General features: G+C 35.9%; 4 protein-coding genes across 4 annotated transcripts; 3 read left to right on the top strand and 1 right to left on the bottom strand.

Moving 5' to 3' along the window:
• The first annotated feature begins 399 nt into the window (after positions 1 to 399).
• On the top strand, positions 400 to 4166 carry BNAC09G45960D. The gene is made up of 2 exons (XM_013876195.3): positions 400 to 1178; positions 1675 to 4166. Exons 1-2 carry the CDS (start codon positions 897 to 899, stop codon positions 2227 to 2229), a joined length of 837 nt encoding a protein of 278 aa, XP_013731649.2. The 5' UTR covers positions 400 to 896; the 3' UTR covers positions 2230 to 4166.
• Positions 4167 to 6130: 1964 nt separating this feature from the next.
• Positions 6131 to 7921, top strand: LOC106435332 (cytochrome P450 81C13-like). The gene has a single exon (XM_013876207.3). It carries the CDS (start codon positions 6343 to 6345, stop codon positions 7834 to 7836), a length of 1494 nt encoding a protein of 497 aa, XP_013731661.1. The 5' UTR covers positions 6131 to 6342; the 3' UTR covers positions 7837 to 7921.
• Positions 7922 to 8625: 704 nt separating this feature from the next.
• Positions 8626 to 10283, top strand: LOC106435331 (cytochrome P450 81C13-like). Its single transcript, XM_013876206.2, has one exon. The coding sequence runs from the start codon at positions 8648 to 8650 to the stop codon at positions 10148 to 10150; it is 1503 nt and encodes a 500-aa protein (XP_013731660.2). The 5' UTR covers positions 8626 to 8647; the 3' UTR covers positions 10151 to 10283.
• Positions 10284 to 10494: 211 nt separating this feature from the next.
• Positions 10495 to 11843, bottom strand: LOC125593159 (putative RNA methyltransferase At5g10620). The gene is made up of 7 exons (XM_048769353.1): positions 11692 to 11843; positions 11591 to 11622; positions 11381 to 11523; positions 11233 to 11299; positions 11082 to 11159; positions 10769 to 10914; positions 10495 to 10694 (listed from the first exon to the last, which is right to left on the bottom strand). The coding sequence occupies exons 1-7, from the start codon at positions 11765 to 11767 to the stop codon at positions 10655 to 10657; spliced, it is 582 nt and encodes a 193-aa protein (XP_048625310.1). The 5' UTR covers positions 11768 to 11843; the 3' UTR covers positions 10495 to 10654.
• Positions 11844 to 17289: the final 5446 nt, after the last annotated feature.

Below are 17289 nucleotides of genomic sequence, written 5' to 3'. Positions count from 1 at the left end.
TTAAAGGAAAACTTGGTACTCAAGTGGGTTTGTCCATATCTCTAAATTTCCATTTCGTGCGTGCATGTAATGATAAGTTACTCCTAGGAATATTTATAACTAAAATTTGCTTGGTATGAACATGCACATATTTTATACAGAAAATGCATGTTACTCCATCTCTATTTGTAGAGTCAATATATATTTAATAATTTTATGTAGCCATTATATTTTAAAAATGGTGTGAACAAAACGTTAAAAATAGTAGAATAAAAAACATGTGGAAAAGGGTTTTAAACTTTGGTAGGCTTCTTTGACAAAAAAAACTTTGATAGGCACGATTTTTCTACAAAAGATGAATCAACCATTAGCCAATTGGGTCTGACTCATGTTCGAAAAAACCTAACATAGCAATGGATTGGCTATGGACTGTAGATCATTAGTGACGCGGAGATACGTTAGGCTATCGTGTATAATGTGTACTTAGCATCGGAACAAATGTTATTTTCTATGATCATTCTTGTGAGTAATGATATGGTCCATCTAATTAATCTAAGTATTTTCTCCTATATATATATATATATATACGTGGACACATATCATATAAGTGGAAATGAACATGTAATGAAGAAAAGAGATCTAAAAGAAGGACAAATGGTCATTAACCTTATTTAAGTACGGCCACATGTTTAGTAACCAAATAAAACACTAATTCAAAATTAGCTCACAAAGTGGGGTACAGAAGTGAACACTCAATCACTCATAAGTCACAAAGAGAGATTTTTAAAGGAAAAAAAGCAATAACATTTAACTTTTTATGAAAATGGGAAATCAAAGGGGGTACTGTGGCCCTTGTAATTCTAAGGGGCAACTTGTTGAACAAAGACTTTAACTAACATCAGATTTTCACTATATATATGGGAAGAAGCATCACGAAAACAAAACAAGTTTCTAAGAGTTTTGAAGGCAAAAAAAAAGAGCAAGAAAGAAAGAGAAGATTATATATTACATACAAAAAGGGGAGAGAGCAGATGGAGTGGAGGAAATGGTACTTGGATGCAGTTCTTGTTCCATGTGCTCTTCTTATGATGTTCTGTTACCACATCTACTTGTGGTTCAAGGTTCGAGCCGAACCTTTCTCTACCATCGTCGGCATTAACGCCCGTGCTCGTCGATCTTGGGTTGCCGCCATCATGAAGGTAATACCTAACACTCAATAACCGATTTATATTGAAATATAATGTCAAACCATATGATGTATTTGATATAAATTTGTCTTACAATGGACGAATGTGGATGTAGTGATTTTATGTAGTAATCGTCTTACTGGTCTAGGTCAAAGATAAGTTTAATTTGTTGAGCATGAATATATATTGGTGACTGCAAATTTCACATGAAGATTGTATACTGAGACAATTACTTTGGCTTTGGGTCCAAAATTGTAAGAAGATAGATGTTTATGCAAATAAAGTTATAGTATATATGGGAATAATAGTAGGAAACTAGATATTATATGTTCAACCCACAGTTTCAATTTCTATTAATATAGTTCGATGTATGAGTATATATATTATATGAATATAATGTTATCTCCATACATATACATCGTATAACTTGTGGTGAAACAATGAATTCTCAAAAAAAAAAACTTGTGTTGAAAATGCATTTATATAAAATATATGAATTGTTGCTCAGGACAACGAGAAGAGAAACATCTTAGCTATACAAACACTACGAAACACGATAATGGGAGCGACGCTAATGGCCACGACTTGCATCCTCCTCTGCTCAGGCCTCGCCGCCGTTTTAAGCAGTACTTATAGTATCAAGAAGCCTCTAAACGACGCCGTATATGGAGCTCATGGTGACTTCACAATGGCAATTAAATACGTAACCATCCTCACAATCTTTCTCTCCGCCTTCTTTGCTCATTCTCTCTCCATTCGCTTCATCGGCCAAGTAAACATCCTTATCAACGCTCCTCAAGAACCTTCCTCTGATGATTTTGGCGGAATCGGAAGCTTCGTGACTCCCGAATATGTATCTGACCTACTCGAGAAAGCTTTCTTGCTTAACACGATAGGTAATAGGCTTTTCTACATGGGTTTGCCTTTGATGCTATGGATATTTGGACCTGTGCTTGTGTTCTTGGGCTCCTCGCTGATGGTTCCCGTTCTTTATAACCTCGACTTTGTGTTTATGTTGAGTAATAAGGAGAAGGGTAAAGTGGATTGCCATGAAAGGTTTTGATGATCACTGCTCCTTAATTATATATTTAATTTGATGTTGAATATATAATGAATAATAATAAACTTTTCTTAGCCGCTTCACCACAAAGAGAAATGTACGCAAGAATCTGCCAACTAAAGGCATTTTTAGCAAAAACTTAAGGCATTACTGGTGGTGATATTAATCAATATAATACTAATAACTAGAACTGGGATAAAAATTTAAGTTAAGTAGTTAGAGTAAATATTTCATATAAATTGTTATTATTTAAAAATATACATATTAGTTAAATTTTGTATATGTTATTGTATTTAAAGATTAAATAAAACATGTTATCTGAAAATTAGTTATGATTTTTAAAATAAATATTACTTATTATTTTTAAAAATATGATTTTGTGTCTTGTTAAAAGGTTTAAGATGATTTGCTTTTGTTGAGTAATCTATGTTTTAATTATATATTAAGAATTAAATGTGGAACTACATCATTTCTTGTGATTTTCTGGAGTTGGATGACCATAAAAAACTTTGAGATTCTTTTTTTTTTTTCATATCAGAATGAATGTTATTGATTCATTTTCTTAATAATTTTTTTTTAAATTTCTGAAAATCACTGTTTTAATTATAAGTTAATTTGTGGATGTACCTTTTCATCATTTTTAAAAAAAAATATGGAAAAATTGCCTAATTTTTGTTTGCTTGATCGTTGAGTAATGGTACATGAAAAAATGTACATTACTTTTGTTCTTATTTTTTTCTTTATTTTTGTGAAAATTTTATTTTGTTCTCTAATTTCATAGTATTGTGTATTATATTATGTGTTTTAATTAAGTTCTTTTTGCAAAAAACACTGAGGTTATAAATTTATTTAGTTTACATTGTGCAATTAATTATAAAATTGATAGATTATATTGTATTAATAATTTGGTCCAGATAAGGAAAACATGTTATTATCCACGAATAGTTACCATATATGATCAAATACCAACCTACTGTTAGATCTCTCCAAAGTGAAACTAATGAATTTATTTCTTCCCAAATTAAAAATTACAAACTCATTTCTCCATGACTTAGTAGTTAAAATTTAATAATCTATACCAAATAATATTCAATTACTTTAACCAAACCAAAGTCTAATTTCAACCAAATCTAACCCAAAAAGCTAAGCTAACTTGATTTCTTCGGCTTCTCTATCTGATTATTCTTCGGTTCATGATAAAGCCATTTCAGCATCTTTGCATTCAACAAAGCACGATGTGATGTTATTTGTCACAGTGCTCTATTGCACTTTCTTCAGATGCTCCCATTATCATATTGATGCGAAGTCACAATAACCCTAATCTATATATATATATATATATATAGAAAAAGCCAAAACACCAAAACAAAATACTAATCTTCGATTTATGAATCAAAACCAAAAACCAAAATTTCTCATTGAATCCTCCAATCCAGTCGTAATATTATGATTCTTAAGTTCTTAACCCAATTGGAAAAGTTAAACAAAAAAAAAATTGTTGAAAGGTAGATACGTAAAAATCAGAAAACTATAGAAAGAATGTATTCATGCCAAGTTTCTTGTTTGTAGGCTGATTCAGAGCTATAACGTCAGTAACACGACTCCACGGCAAATCCCCAGCAAATACTATACTCTCACCACATTTAACATTTCATGCTTTCCAGAATCTGAGCAGCTTCCTCGAGATTAATTGTTCTTGAAAAAGAAAGTTGAGTGTGAATCACTGACACTTTAGGAGCCTTAAAATGCTGAATTCTCCCATTGAGACTCACCAGTCACTGTGTTATAAGAAATAGAAGAAGAAATATGAATTGCCAAGACTATGCACGCTTTGCGTATTCTAACGTATCTAAATCCGAAATAGCATAACAAAGTATATATTTTAATCTGTCTTAACATAACCCATCCAAAAGCCTCCCGTAGACACTAACCAGTTCTTTGTTGTTGCATATGTTGTTTCCAGTACAAAATAGAGATACCTGATCATCAGAAAGACCCGTTCGTTAAGCCTCGGGCTTCCAGCTCGTCGATCCCATTCCTTCACCGTATTTGTCTAAGCTCCGTACGGATCTCAACGTAATTAAATCATAGAATCTGAAGCAAGTAGCTTAAATTCAATAAACACATCTGCTGCTTCATTATATATATTGTTTTGTGGAAGTTCTCTACTAAAGTTGAGATCTAAATATGATACTAACAGTAAGTAATATGGTGTTAAAATAACGAAGATGGAACTGAATTACGATGAAAAAAAAGAAGAATCGAGATTGGTACATGATGAATAAACCCGTCTTGGAAGCATTGGCATAAGAGATACAAATAGGATCCTGGTTGCTCCGCGTAGTTAATCCTCCTGCGAGAGTTTATCTGCTAATAATGATTGTGAGCAAAGACCTGACGGATGCAATCTTACCTATATACATGCAGATCCACCGACTGGAAGGTAGGGGGACATATTGATTGTAAAATCGTGGAACGAATGGGGTAGATGGAGTTAATTGTAATTTTAATGATAATGAATGTATGCAGCCGAGTTACATTTCTCAGAAGAGGATGTGAAGAGTTGCAAGCGAATAGATGCAGAAGACGGATACCACCAAAGAAGGAGCTCCATTTTCGGATTAAAACAACGGCGGCAACCTTAACTATTCCGTGAAAGAGAAGAAGATGAAGACAATAGCTTACTGGGCTTCCTGAGAAAATCTATATAGCAACCCAAAAACTTTCAGATATATACGGAAAACAAAATCCCATAGATTACATGGTTAATGAAGTGTTGCGTTTCAAGCAAGCCGGACACGTGTCAGCCTGTAGGAACTCGACTTTGTGACATGGAATTTTAGGTGGCAGCACTAGGAGGGAGAAAACCCTCTTTTATATATATAGATTCTAATTTTATTTAATTAAATAAGCAAAATTATAACAAAGAAAAATGGACCAATCATAAAAGAATAAATGTAGAGAGAGTGTCTGATAATTTTGTTCGACTCTCTTGAAATAACAGATGTTTATAGTGTTTCATAAAAAGACAAATATAGAAAGAGTAACTGATAAATTTGTTTGAGATTCTTGAAGAGGAGTGTTTCTCGTGTTTCTCTCCTTCCTTTTATTTAATTTCATTATTTTGATGTTCGGATAAGAAACTGCCATTATGGATAGACAATGTATCAAGAAGGTTCGGTTCTCTCCAACATCGTTTAAAACATTTGTAAATTAAACAAAAGTATCTTGAAAATAATATAATCTATATATTAGTAAATCTATATATGTATTAGTATTAGTATAACTAAATTAACTAATTCTATTTGTTAAGAAATTGTGTTGATTTTTTTTCAATGACTTTTAAAATTGCAATTAATTAGCCTTTAATTGTACTATTAATATTAAATACTTATGGATTACTATATGTTGCATTAGTATATTTAGTCTAATTAATAAGAAGATAACAGATGTGAGAGATTTTAAAAAAAAAACTGTGATGAATTGTCTATTTTGGGCGAATCACTTGATGATTTGCTTAAAGAAAATAGAAATTTTTTTTATATAATATATCTACTCATACATCTAAATTATAAATGATAAATAACATTTTATATTCATTTCAAAAAATTATAGAGATATACATATATTTAAATTCTTTAAACTAAATATTAAAATGATATGTACATTATGATGATATTTATTAGTGAGTTTATTTCTCCTAAAAATAAGTTTTATCTTGAAACAATAAATCTATGTTTAAAGTATATATACATATATATGTATTCAAATTTAGTAATTTTATCTTTTAGTTGGAAATTGTGTTGAATTTTTTTCAGTCATTTTAAAATTGCAATTAATTAGATTTTAAATTATACTATTGATTATTAAATATTTATGGACTATTATATGTTGCATTAATATATTTATATAATCTAAATAAAAAGATAATAAATGTGAGATCTTATAAAAAATTAAAGTATGATTTATTGTTTATTTTTAGTGAACTACTTCATGATATGGGTTTGAAAAGAAAAAAAAGTATAAACAAAAACAAAGCCTCTAAACGATGCCTATAAAAGCACAAATAAGAAAGAAATCTTATGCCTTGCTCAAAAGAAAGAAAACGAAAGTAAAATGGAAACTCTTTGGTTCATCATCTTCTCCCTCACTGCTACTTACTTCTTCTTCTTCATCACCAGATTACTTTGGAGTCAAAACTCTAAACTACCACCAGGCCCTAGGTCTCTTCCCATCATCGGCCATCTTCACCACATAAAGAAGATTCCACTACCACAAGCTCTCCATCTCCTCTCTTCAATCCACGGGCCTGTTCTCTTCCTCGAATTCGGATGCCGTCCCGTTCTCGTCCTCTCTTCACCAGAATCCATCGAAGAATGCTTCACCAAACACGACCAAACACTAGCTAACCGCCCCAGGACCATCACCTCCGATCACTTCAGCTACGGCTACACAAACTTCGGATTCGCTCCTTATGGAGACATCTGGAGAACTCTCAGGCGTATCTCCACCCTCGAGGCCTTCTCCTCCTCAAGTCTCCAGAAGAACTGTTATATCCGTAACGAAGAAGTCTCTTATCTCTGTTCCAGCATCTTCAGATCATCAGTAGACTCTCGTAGCGTGGACCTCAAGTATCATTTCAATCGCTTCACCGCCCACGTCATGCTCAGGTTAGTCTCTGGGAGCCGCGGCGTCGAAGAGAGAAGTCCGGAAGCAGAGCAGAGGTTCTTGGATGATTTCAAGTCTAGGTTTTACTCGAGCATGTCGATAAACGTCTGCGATTACTTCCCGGTGTTGAGGTGGATTGGGTACAAAGGTATCGAGAAGAGAGTGATGGAGATGCAGAGGATGAGAGATGAGTATCTCCAACGACTCGTCGACGATGTTCGGATGAAGAAACATGATTCCACAGGTTCGGTGGTGGAGAAGTTCTTGCGCCTTCAAGAGACAGAACCAGAGTTCTACTCAGATGATGTCATCAAAGGTTTCGTAGCGCTAATGTTCAACGCCGGAACTGATACTTCACCGATGGCGATGGAATGGGCAATGTCGGCTTTACTGAACCATCCTGATAAGCTTGAGAAGCTAAGAGAAGAACTCAGATCTAACGTTAAAGGGATCATACAAGAATCGGATCTAACGAGTTTACCTTATCTTCGGTGTGTCATCAATGAGACGCTTAGGCTATACCCTTCAGGTCCGCTCTTGCTTCCTCACTGCGCATCAAAGAGATTCAACTTAGGCAGCTACGAGATTCCGGAAAACACAACGTTGTTCGTGAATGTGTGGGCTGTACATAGGGACGGTGAGCTTTGGGAAGACGCGGAAGTTTTCAAGCCTGAGAGATTTGAAGGTTTTGTTGGAGATAGAGATGGTTATAGGTTCTTGCCGTTTGGAGTTGGGAGGAGAGTGTGTCCTGCAGCTGGATTTGGAATGAGGACAGTGGCGCTTGCTGTGGGAGCATTGGTTCAGTGTTTTGAGTGGGAGAAGGTAGGTAAAGGAGATATAGACATGAGGCCTGCGTTTAGTGTGGCAATGGCTAAGGCTGAGCCTCTTGTTGCATTGCCTAAGCCGTGGCCTGATATGATTCCCATCTTGTCTCAGCTCTAGTGTCATCTGTGTTGGGCAACAATAAAGTTGATTTAGACGACGACATTATATATATATATATATATATATATATATATATATATATCGATAATAAAGAGAATGTATGAATGATCATATGTTACCTTAGTAATGGAATCATTTTCTTCACTTTTTCGTTCTTTCTTAACACTAGATGATCTTTATTTAAGGAAGGGTCTCGTATCTACTCCTTCCACCGTTGCTTTTTCATTCATTCAATCCTAATAAAACCAAAAAAATAGTGATACAACAAACAAAATGAGAAGTCTCACTCAGTGATGACCATCATATGAACTGGATCAGAAGTAAAGCAAAATTGAGTTGCAAACGTTCGATGTTCAATAAACAATCTCTGATACAACAACTATCAGCGGAGAAGCTATACTATTAGCTATGTAATTTCTTTAGACAGGAGAAATCAAAAGAAGAACCCCCAAAAAAGTAGATTTATGCACCCTCAATGATGGTAATTTTTCCCTGAAAACAGAAACCAACTACAGCATATGAAAGTATAGTCGGAACACAGAGACAGATGCACCTGTAAAGCTGTTCCATACGTACAACAAGAGGTAGCTGATGATTAAGGACCATGGAGGACAGTCAAATGGTCAGATTAGCTTGCTTCCTCACTTCTCTTCCATGTCCACAATTTCCACCTATACAAAATAATGTATACCAAGAAGCTTGAGTTCCCACCAACCAAAAAATAATCCCACCAAACAAAAAATAATCATTGTCAATTGTTCTATATAAAAAGAATGAAAAAACAATCTTCTACCTTGACGAAAAAAAAATGGAAAATCTCTGGTTCAGTATCTTCTCTCTCACACCTACTATCTTCTTCTTCTTCTTCATCGCCAGATTCCTTTGGAGTCAAAACTCCAAGTTACCACCAAGCCCTACGTCTCTTCCCATCATCGGCCATCTTCACCTTATCAAGAAGTTTCCTTTACCACAAGCTCTGCATCTCCTCTCTTCAATCCACGGCCCTGTTCTCTTCCTCAAGTTCGGATGCCGTCCCGTTCTCGTCCTCTCTTCCCCAGAATCCATCGAAGAGTGCTTCGCCAACCACGACCAAACCCTCGCGAACCGCCCCAGGACCATCACCTCTGATCACTTCAGCTACGGCTACAAGAACTTCGGACTCGCTCCTTACGGAGATCTCTGGAGAACTCTCCGCCGTCTCTCCACCCTCGAGGTCTTCTCCTCCACAAGTCTCCAGAAGAACTCCTTTATCCGTAACGAAGAAGTCTTGAATCTCTGTTCGAGACTCTTCAGATCATCCGTTGACTCTAGGAAAGTGGATCTCAAGTATCATTTCACGCTTCTCACTGCTCAGGTCATGCTCAGGTTAGTCTCTGGGAGTCGTGGCGTTGAAGAGAGCGGTCCGGAATCAGAGAAGAGGTTCTTTGATGATTTCAAGTCGAGGTTCTTCTCGAGCATGTCGATGAACGTCTGCGATTTTTTCCCAGTGTTGAGGTGGATTGGGTTCAAAGGTATTGAGAAGAGAGTGATGGAGATGCAGAGGATGAGAGATGAGTATCTTCAACGACTCATTGATGATATTCGGATGAAGAAATTTGATTCAACCGGTTCGGTAGTGGAGAAGTTCTTACGCCTTCAAGAAACAGAACCAGAGTTCTACTCAGATGATGTCATCAAAGGAATCGTAGTGCTTATGTTCAACGGCGGAACTGATACTTCACCTGCGGTAATGGAATGGGCAATGTCGGTTTTGCTGAACCATCCTGATAAGCTTGAGAAGCTCAGAGAAGAAATCAGATCTAATGCTAAGCATAAAGGGATTATACAAGACTCCGATCTCTCGAGCTTACCTTATCTTCGGTGTGTCATCTACGAGACGCTCAGGCTATACCCCGTAGCTCCACTCTTGCTTCCTCACTGCTCATCAAAGAGATTCAACTTAGGCAACTACGAGCTTCCGGAAAACACAATGTTGTTCGTAAATGCCTGGGATGTTCATAGAAACGGTGAGCTTTGGGAAGACGGGGATGTTTTCAAGCCTGAGAGATTTGAAGGGTTTCTTGGCGATAGAGATGGTTACAGGTTCTTGCCGTTTGGAGTTGGGAGGAGAGCGTGCCCTGGAGCTGGATTTGGAATGAGGACAGTGGCGCTTGCTGTCGGAGCATTGGTTCAGTGTTTTGATTGGGAGAAGGTAGATGAAGGAGATATAGACATGAGGGCTGTTTTTGGTGTGGCAATGTCTAAGGCTGAGCCACTTGTCGCGTTGCCTAAGCTACGGCCTGATATGGTTCCTATCTTGTCTCAGCTCTAGTGTCATCTGTATTGTGGCCAATAGAGTTGCTTTAGACGATTGCTTTTTTTATATATACACATCTACAATAAGGAGAATGAATAATGATCATAAATCACAAATAGTTACCTTAATAGTGGAATCAGTTTCTTCATTTTTTCGTTCTTCCTTGGCATTAAATCTGCAAGAGGCAGGGAAGATGATCTTAATCACGGGAAGGTCTCCTCTCTCCTCCTTCCTTTAGATGGAGATCTATGGAGAATGATCATTTGTTGAATAGCCACTGTTGCTTCTTCATTCATTCAGTCCTTATATAACCAAAAAATAGTGATGCAACAAACAAGAACAGACGTCCCACTCAACGATGACCATAATATGAACTGGATCAGAAGCAAGTAAAATTTGACGTTCAATAAACAATCTCTGATACAACTATCGGCGGAGAAGCTATATTTAGCAATGTAGTTTCTCTAGACAGGAGAACTCGAAAAAAAAAGAACCCAAAAAGTAGATTCATGTACACCCTCAATGATGGTAATTTTGGCCCTTGAGAATAGTCCATGCCCTGAAAACAGAAAACCAATTACATCATCTCATAGTATAATTGGAATGCAGAGACAGAAGTAACAATGTTATCACCTGTAAAGCTGTTCCATAAGTACAACAAGAGCTATCTGATGATTCAGGACCATGGAGGAGAGTCTAATGGTCACATTAGCTCGCTTCCTCACTTCACTTCCATGTCCATAAGCTCCACCTATACAAAACGATATCCTCGAAGCTCCCTGAAAACAGAGATCGCCACAGAGTCAAACATTCTCTCCTGCTTAACAAGTCCTCTTAAGCCTTTCCATTTGTAAAGAAAGGTTTCCTCAAGATGAATCAGATTAACTTCAATCAGTTTGATAACTTTCCAAGAAGACTAAGAACAAAGGGAAAGGCCAAAGCTTACACTATTGCCTGCATCCCCAAGTAACTCAGCCATCTGTTCTGAATCAACGTCACGGCCTCTCTCGTCAAGCACCACAACCTAAAATCTCACAATCAGACAGACCCAAAATCACATTGACTAACACCACATTCTAGAGAGATTTCAATAATACCCAATCATCAGGCCCAATAAGCTTCATCACAGCCACTTCCTCATCCTCAACCTGAGCTCTAACATCCCTACGAGTAAAAACACTATTGACTTCAAACCAAAGCCATCTAAGTTACTGAGCTTTATCTCCAAAAATCGAATCAACGTACTGAGCATTTCGAGGATTGGAGCGAACCAAAGAATCCTCAAAGGAGCAATACGGTTTAAGCTTGGCTTTGTACTCATCGACCAAGAGTCGAACACCTTCTGCTCTCTTTTTCCCCACTGTTATCACACGTATCGGCAGAGCTCTCTATTGAAACCAAAAACTTATCAAAACCTAAACGTCCAAAACCCTAATCAAGTCGATGGAAGCGTACCACTGCTTGGCCCGTGTATCTACATGCTCTTCCTGATGAAACCGTCACACAATCTTCAACCAATACGTTCGAAAATCAACAAATTTGAGAAATGTATAAACCTTTATCATGAGGAGTAGGAGAAGCAGATGCGTAAGGCTGCTTCAGGTGACAAGTAACCATGAAAGAGATCGCCATTTTTTTTTGACTTCTTCACGTTTTAACGACGGACGATTATACAGTTGAGTTTGGACACTCCCAACACGAGATCAAAGCCTCCGAACGATACCGAGAGTTTTAAGCCCATCATATATGGCCTGTCGTAGTATATATATGGGCCTTAAGTACAAATTATATAATTCATGAACTTCAGGCCAATCCCTTATATACTACATCTATCTATCTATATATATAAAAATATGTCCGTCTCCCTCCCGTGATGCCACGTCATCAAGTCGTGCGTTATAGGAGTGACACGTGTCCCATTTTATATTTGGAGCCAAAATAAAACAAAAAGTTGTCAGGGGTAATTGAACCCCGCACCTCCAGCACTGGTAATTTTTCTTAGAACCACTAGGCTAAAGTCACTTTTTATAAATATGTGGCCGCAAAAATACTTATTATCGTGTTGGCTGGAAGTCCATGCTTCTTCTGTTTGTGGGTAGGGCCGGCACTGAACTTACGTCAAGATGAAGATTATGAAGTTAAAAGCTTTGCTCCAAACAGTTTTGCAATGTTTCCAGCCTTTATAACTTGATGCATATAATATATATCAAAATACATTTGTTGTACACGCTTTTATTAGTTTTGCCTTTAAAAGAAGGTATTTGCAGTTATAAATATTTTGTGTCAGTGAAGTAATGGTTGAAAAACCTCTATACATATGTCATTTTAAAATAACACTCAACTTCTATATATAGTCAATACATATATCCATGTTATATTCTAGACTAAATATTTTCTCTTTTAAAAATATAGAAAATAGTTTTTTTAGTCTACAAGCAAATGTTGTAGAGCAAGTATGCATTATACAAAATAATATATATATTTATAATTCATACGCAAAAACATAAAAGTTGATATTGGCCTCTTTCTGACACATGCACACTCCACTATGAATAAGAATTAAAAAAAAACAGTATTGTCATCAAACTTTATCACAAATCCACATTTGTACATCTATAATTATGCGTTGGACAATTAGTTAATTTGATACAATACCAAAGCAAGAATAATCGAAAAACAACTATACCACCACATACTAATAAGTAACACATAACAGATACCTAAATTCTTGAATCTTAAAACAAATTTCAACTCAAGCATTTAGTGAATATCAAATTAACTAATATCCCGCCCGGTAGGGCGGGCCGACCCTAGTAACCAATAAAAATTTGACAATTGGCATAAACTTGCAAAAATATAATTTTGAAAAAAAACTGTTTTCCATTTTAATTTTCCATAAACTCAAGTAACGTCTCCTAAAATTGCTCACCATTTCACCACTAAGTTCAATCATGTTTTAAAAGTTAAAACTGTTTTTCTTTTATAAACCTTTTATCTATTTATTTTACACTCTGTTCATCTATTCTCTCTCTCTCTCTTTCACTTTCTCTATCCATTTTTGTTGTTGAGTTCTTGATCTGGTAAAAAAACATGCAAGTTTATCTTTCACTTTTTTTTTTTTTGATAAGTATGTGAATTCATTATAGAAATAATGGTCCAAGAGATACAACGGTCCTTGAAGGATTAAATTCTACTGCATCTAAGATTGCTAACAAAGCATGGGTCAAGGAAAGCCCCCCAAAAAAAATAAAAAAAACTTTCAATGACAATAAAGTCTAGTCAACACCCGAGAGAGTGATTAGAGCTTCACTAACTAATTCCTAAGCTGCTATTCGATTACCAGTAGATGAATGCTTACCTTGCTGCCGGAACCTGTAACAAGGACATTAATCAGGGAGCAAATCAACCGGAGAATAATCCTAGGGGCCGAAGATTATCCCGCAGGCGAAACCAAAAGGACGGAAGGCGAAGCGGGGATGGCAAGGTCCCGGTCCGGCCCCAATCCGTTGGAATCCACTCCAGACGCCGAAGTAGCTCATGAGACAAACACGACAAGGCCATGTAGACCCTACAACAAACGAAAAGAGCCAAGCAGGTAGACGATGGAGCAGAGCTGTCAGAAGCAAGCGGAGGTTTAATTCTCTCGACTCCGGTCCTTTCACAAAACAGTTGACTCGGAAGGATAATGGCAACAAAACGATGAGGAGGCAAGGCACAACATCAGTTAGTCTCCTTCTGGAACGGTGAGGAACAGAGGAGACAAAGCTCCAAACACCAGACGACAAGACAAGTCGTCATGCTAGCACCTACAAGAATCAGACCAAACAAGAGTCCCAGGCGAAAGCCTCACAGCGCCATTACATCTCAAATCCAAAGATTCGAGAAGGGGAAGTCCTAGCGGAGCAACCGAAATGGGGGAGAGATGGGAAAGGCAGAGCAGCATGAGGCTAGAGACTTAACGGCAGCGACGCGCTTCAAATCCGGCGAGAGCTCAGGGTTGAACCTGACCCAGATCCAACCACCACCGAATCCCAGATCTACAACATATTCAGAGCTTCCTGAACACGGACAACTAACCACAGACTCGCCAACACTCCGGGGAAGTCGAAAACACACCCGACGACCGTTTAGAACCGCCGGATCCGGCCGTAATCCGACGATAATCTAGAGGAATCGAGCAAAGAGACGAGGGAAAGAGATCCGCGAAACAGGGTAAGAGGCAGAGCAAAGAACATGAGGGGTGGCGACCAACGGTGAAGGGCACCACCGGCCACAAGAGCTAAGAAAATTAGGGTTTCAACGAGAAAAGGTAAAGTCGGGGAGAGAGAAAGGAGAGAAAAAATCTCTCACCTCTCTCTAGTTTTCTGATATAATATCTTTACTTTACTCAATGTCTCCCTTTTTCTCAGTTTATCTTTCACTTTCTCTATCCATTTTTTTTTGTTGAGTTCTTGGTCTGGTAAAAAAGCATGCAAGTTTATAATTACTCTTGATGTAGATTCAATTTCCTTTTACTGTTGATCAATAACCTCTTAATTGTTCATCTGAGGTTAAAATGAAGGGATATACTCTGCTCAAAAACTTAACTTTTCAGTAGAAAAATGAAAAATGAAAAATCAAAGTTTTGTCATCAAAAAAGGTAACAATAAAGCATCTCCCAACATTATTTACAAAATTGGTATTTACAAATTTGTTCTTTCGATAGCTTATATTTATAAAATTACTTTATTTGCTTTTGCAACTTGAAAAAATACAGAAACATATAAGGAAGAAAAAAATATAAAAACAACAAATAAAAAACCATATAATTTTTTTTTAAGAATTAAATGCAGGTAGAAACTGACCCGTGCTAAGCATGGGGTAATAACACTAGTTAATACTCTCTCCGTTTCATATTAAGTGTCGTTTTAAAAAAAAAAATTCGTTACAAAATAAGTGTTGTTTTCGATTTTCAATGCAAAATTAATTAATTTTATGCAAAATTTATTTTTCTATTAGTTGAAATATGGTTAGGTGTATAGGTAATAGTATTTTTTTATAAGAAATGTACAAAATTAATTGTTTCTTTAATCCGTGTGCCAAAACCTAAAACAATGAAACATAAGTAATAATAAACTTTCAAGTCGTTAGTACTTCAAATTTAGACTAGTTATTGAATCACTGAAACAAATACTGATATCAAAAAGGATGAAAAAAGTTTCAAGTCATTGATTAAATAATAAATTTAGTATAACTTTTGATCTGATAAATAATCCGTAAAGAATCCTAATCAAAACCACAAAAGTAACTAAAAATGTTTTGAAATAAAAAAAAAATATTTTAGCAAAAAAACAACTTGAAAGGTCAAATCTCCCAAATATCTCAGTACATTACTACACATGCATGTCTGAAGTGGGCATGAAAAGACAACGTTATGATTTTCTAACTGTTAGCATATATTATTCCCAATAACGCATCCCTACCCACCAGATTAATTATTTATAGTTTAGTAGTATTTTTGTTTCCATACAACACATATTTTAAAACTTTTTTTTTTTTTTTTAACTTTATATATCACATAGAAATAAATATGCGCGTTCTTTCGTATATATTCCCCAATCTCCACATCTGTAATTAGTTCTAATTCCGTATTAAACAACTCTTGGCATCTCAACACTCATTTGCCCGCCCATGCATCTTTATTTATCTTTATCTTTTGGAGGAATTATTATAAAGGTGTAATTCGCAGTGTCCTAATATTTACAAGTTAGGACAAAATTTCATCGGAAATAACTTCTATGTGCGTACCTCTAATTAAATCAAACGTCGGATCTATTCATATCTAAATTTAGGATTAAAGAGAAAGAAATAGGATTAAAGCTATGAAAAATTGAGCACGATAGTATCTCCTTATATATGATATGCCATTGTCTTTGTGAATTTATTTGTCGTGCACATAAAATAGTTTTGTTGCTGTTGAAAAATATTTTTCATTGGAGATTTACGCAATGTGATTATGCAAAATCGGCCAGATTGATGATTGTTCACGAGTAATGATGAAAGTCTTTCATCTTAGTATGTAATTTTTCTAAATAGAAAATTATACTTTTGTAATAAAATCAAAACTATAAGACTTGCGATTAAAATCGTGCTTTGTCTTATACTTCTAGAATGTTCATATAGTTAGAGTTCTTTATAATAGACTGCGTAGTAAACACAGTAAAAAGTTTGCATGCATCTTTATTTTTCTCATCGAGGGTGCATGCATAAACGATAAAAAATTACTAAAAGTTAAAATGATTACCTTGTTACATCAATAAAAATGAGAATTGATAAAACTCAGTAAACGTGAAATGGTTATAAGGCCATGCTTGAAGAGCGGTATGAAGGATTTCTAAACCCTAAATTAACTGATTACTGGCCAAACTAGTCTATACAGTTTGTATCGGTATGTAATTCAGTAAATGCCAATACGAATGTACACAAGTTTGTTCGAACTTGTTGTCCGTTAACTGTTTAATTAATCCCATTCTTATCGAAATAAAACACTCGTTCCCTTGAACGAGACGTTAGCAAGAATACATATTCCGTTTTACTACTTATGCAATAAGAATACGAATTTCATATATGAAAACGATGTCTTAAAAAAAATTAAATACATGATTCGGTCAGTGACATATGAAGCACTCGTGCATGCACTTTGGAAATCAAAAATTGGCTGCTAGAGTTATATATATTTGGTGAAAAATACTGCGTCGACATGCCTCGGATAAATAGTATAATTATGATGATGTCGAAAAAATACTGCGTCGACATGTCTCACGGACAATTAAAACGTGATTCTCACTCACATATATGCTATTCAGAAACGAACTAGCCCCACCATTAGGGCTCCTTTCCATGTCTTTCGTATGCTGATTCGTTACTTAAAAAGCTGACTATATATACGTGAATCTAAACTGTTAAAATTTAACGTTAAAGATAGGTTTGGTATGCATACACTGAGATGTCGGATCCACATCAGTCATTTGCGTGAGAAATACCTCTTAAACTATCACCCGCTGACGTATCCCATATATATTATTTGAGAAGCATTACAACTTCTTTTTGTAGCCACATGTCATCACTATAATGAGTCTTAGAATCATTAGAGAAATATATTGGTTCATCTAATT

This window comes from Brassica napus, chromosome C9 (assembly GCF_020379485.1).
Source record: "Brassica napus cultivar Da-Ae chromosome C9, Da-Ae, whole genome shotgun sequence".
NCBI lineage: Eukaryota > Viridiplantae > Streptophyta > Magnoliopsida > Brassicales > Brassicaceae > Brassica > Brassica napus.
The sequence above is the reverse complement of the archived record's forward strand: the minus strand, read 5'-3'. Positions and strand labels throughout refer to the sequence as shown.

Coding starts and splice junctions, on each gene's coding strand:
- BNAC09G45960D (XM_013876195.3), top strand. CDS start 897: ATGGGAAGAAGCATCACGAAAACAAAACAAGTTTCTAAGAGTTTTGAA. Junction 1,179..1,674: donor GGGTTGCCGCCATCATGAAG/GTAATACCTAAC, acceptor ATTGTTGCTCAG/GACAACGAGAAGAGAAACAT.
- LOC106435332 (XM_013876207.3), top strand. CDS start 6,343: ATGGAAACTCTTTGGTTCATCATCTTCTCCCTCACTGCTACTTACTTC.
- LOC106435331 (XM_013876206.2), top strand. CDS start 8,648: ATGGAAAATCTCTGGTTCAGTATCTTCTCTCTCACACCTACTATCTTC.
- LOC125593159 (XM_048769353.1), bottom strand. CDS start 11,767: ATGGCGATCTCTTTCATGGTTACTTGTCACCTGAAGCAGCCTTACGCA. Junction 11,623..11,691: donor TCCTACTCCTCATGATAAAG/GTTTATACATTT, acceptor CGGTTTCATCAG/GAAGAGCATGTAGATACACG. Junction 10,915..11,081: donor TTGGGGATGCAGGCAATAGT/GTAAGCTTTGGC, acceptor CTCTGTTTTCAG/GGAGCTTCGAGGATATCGTT.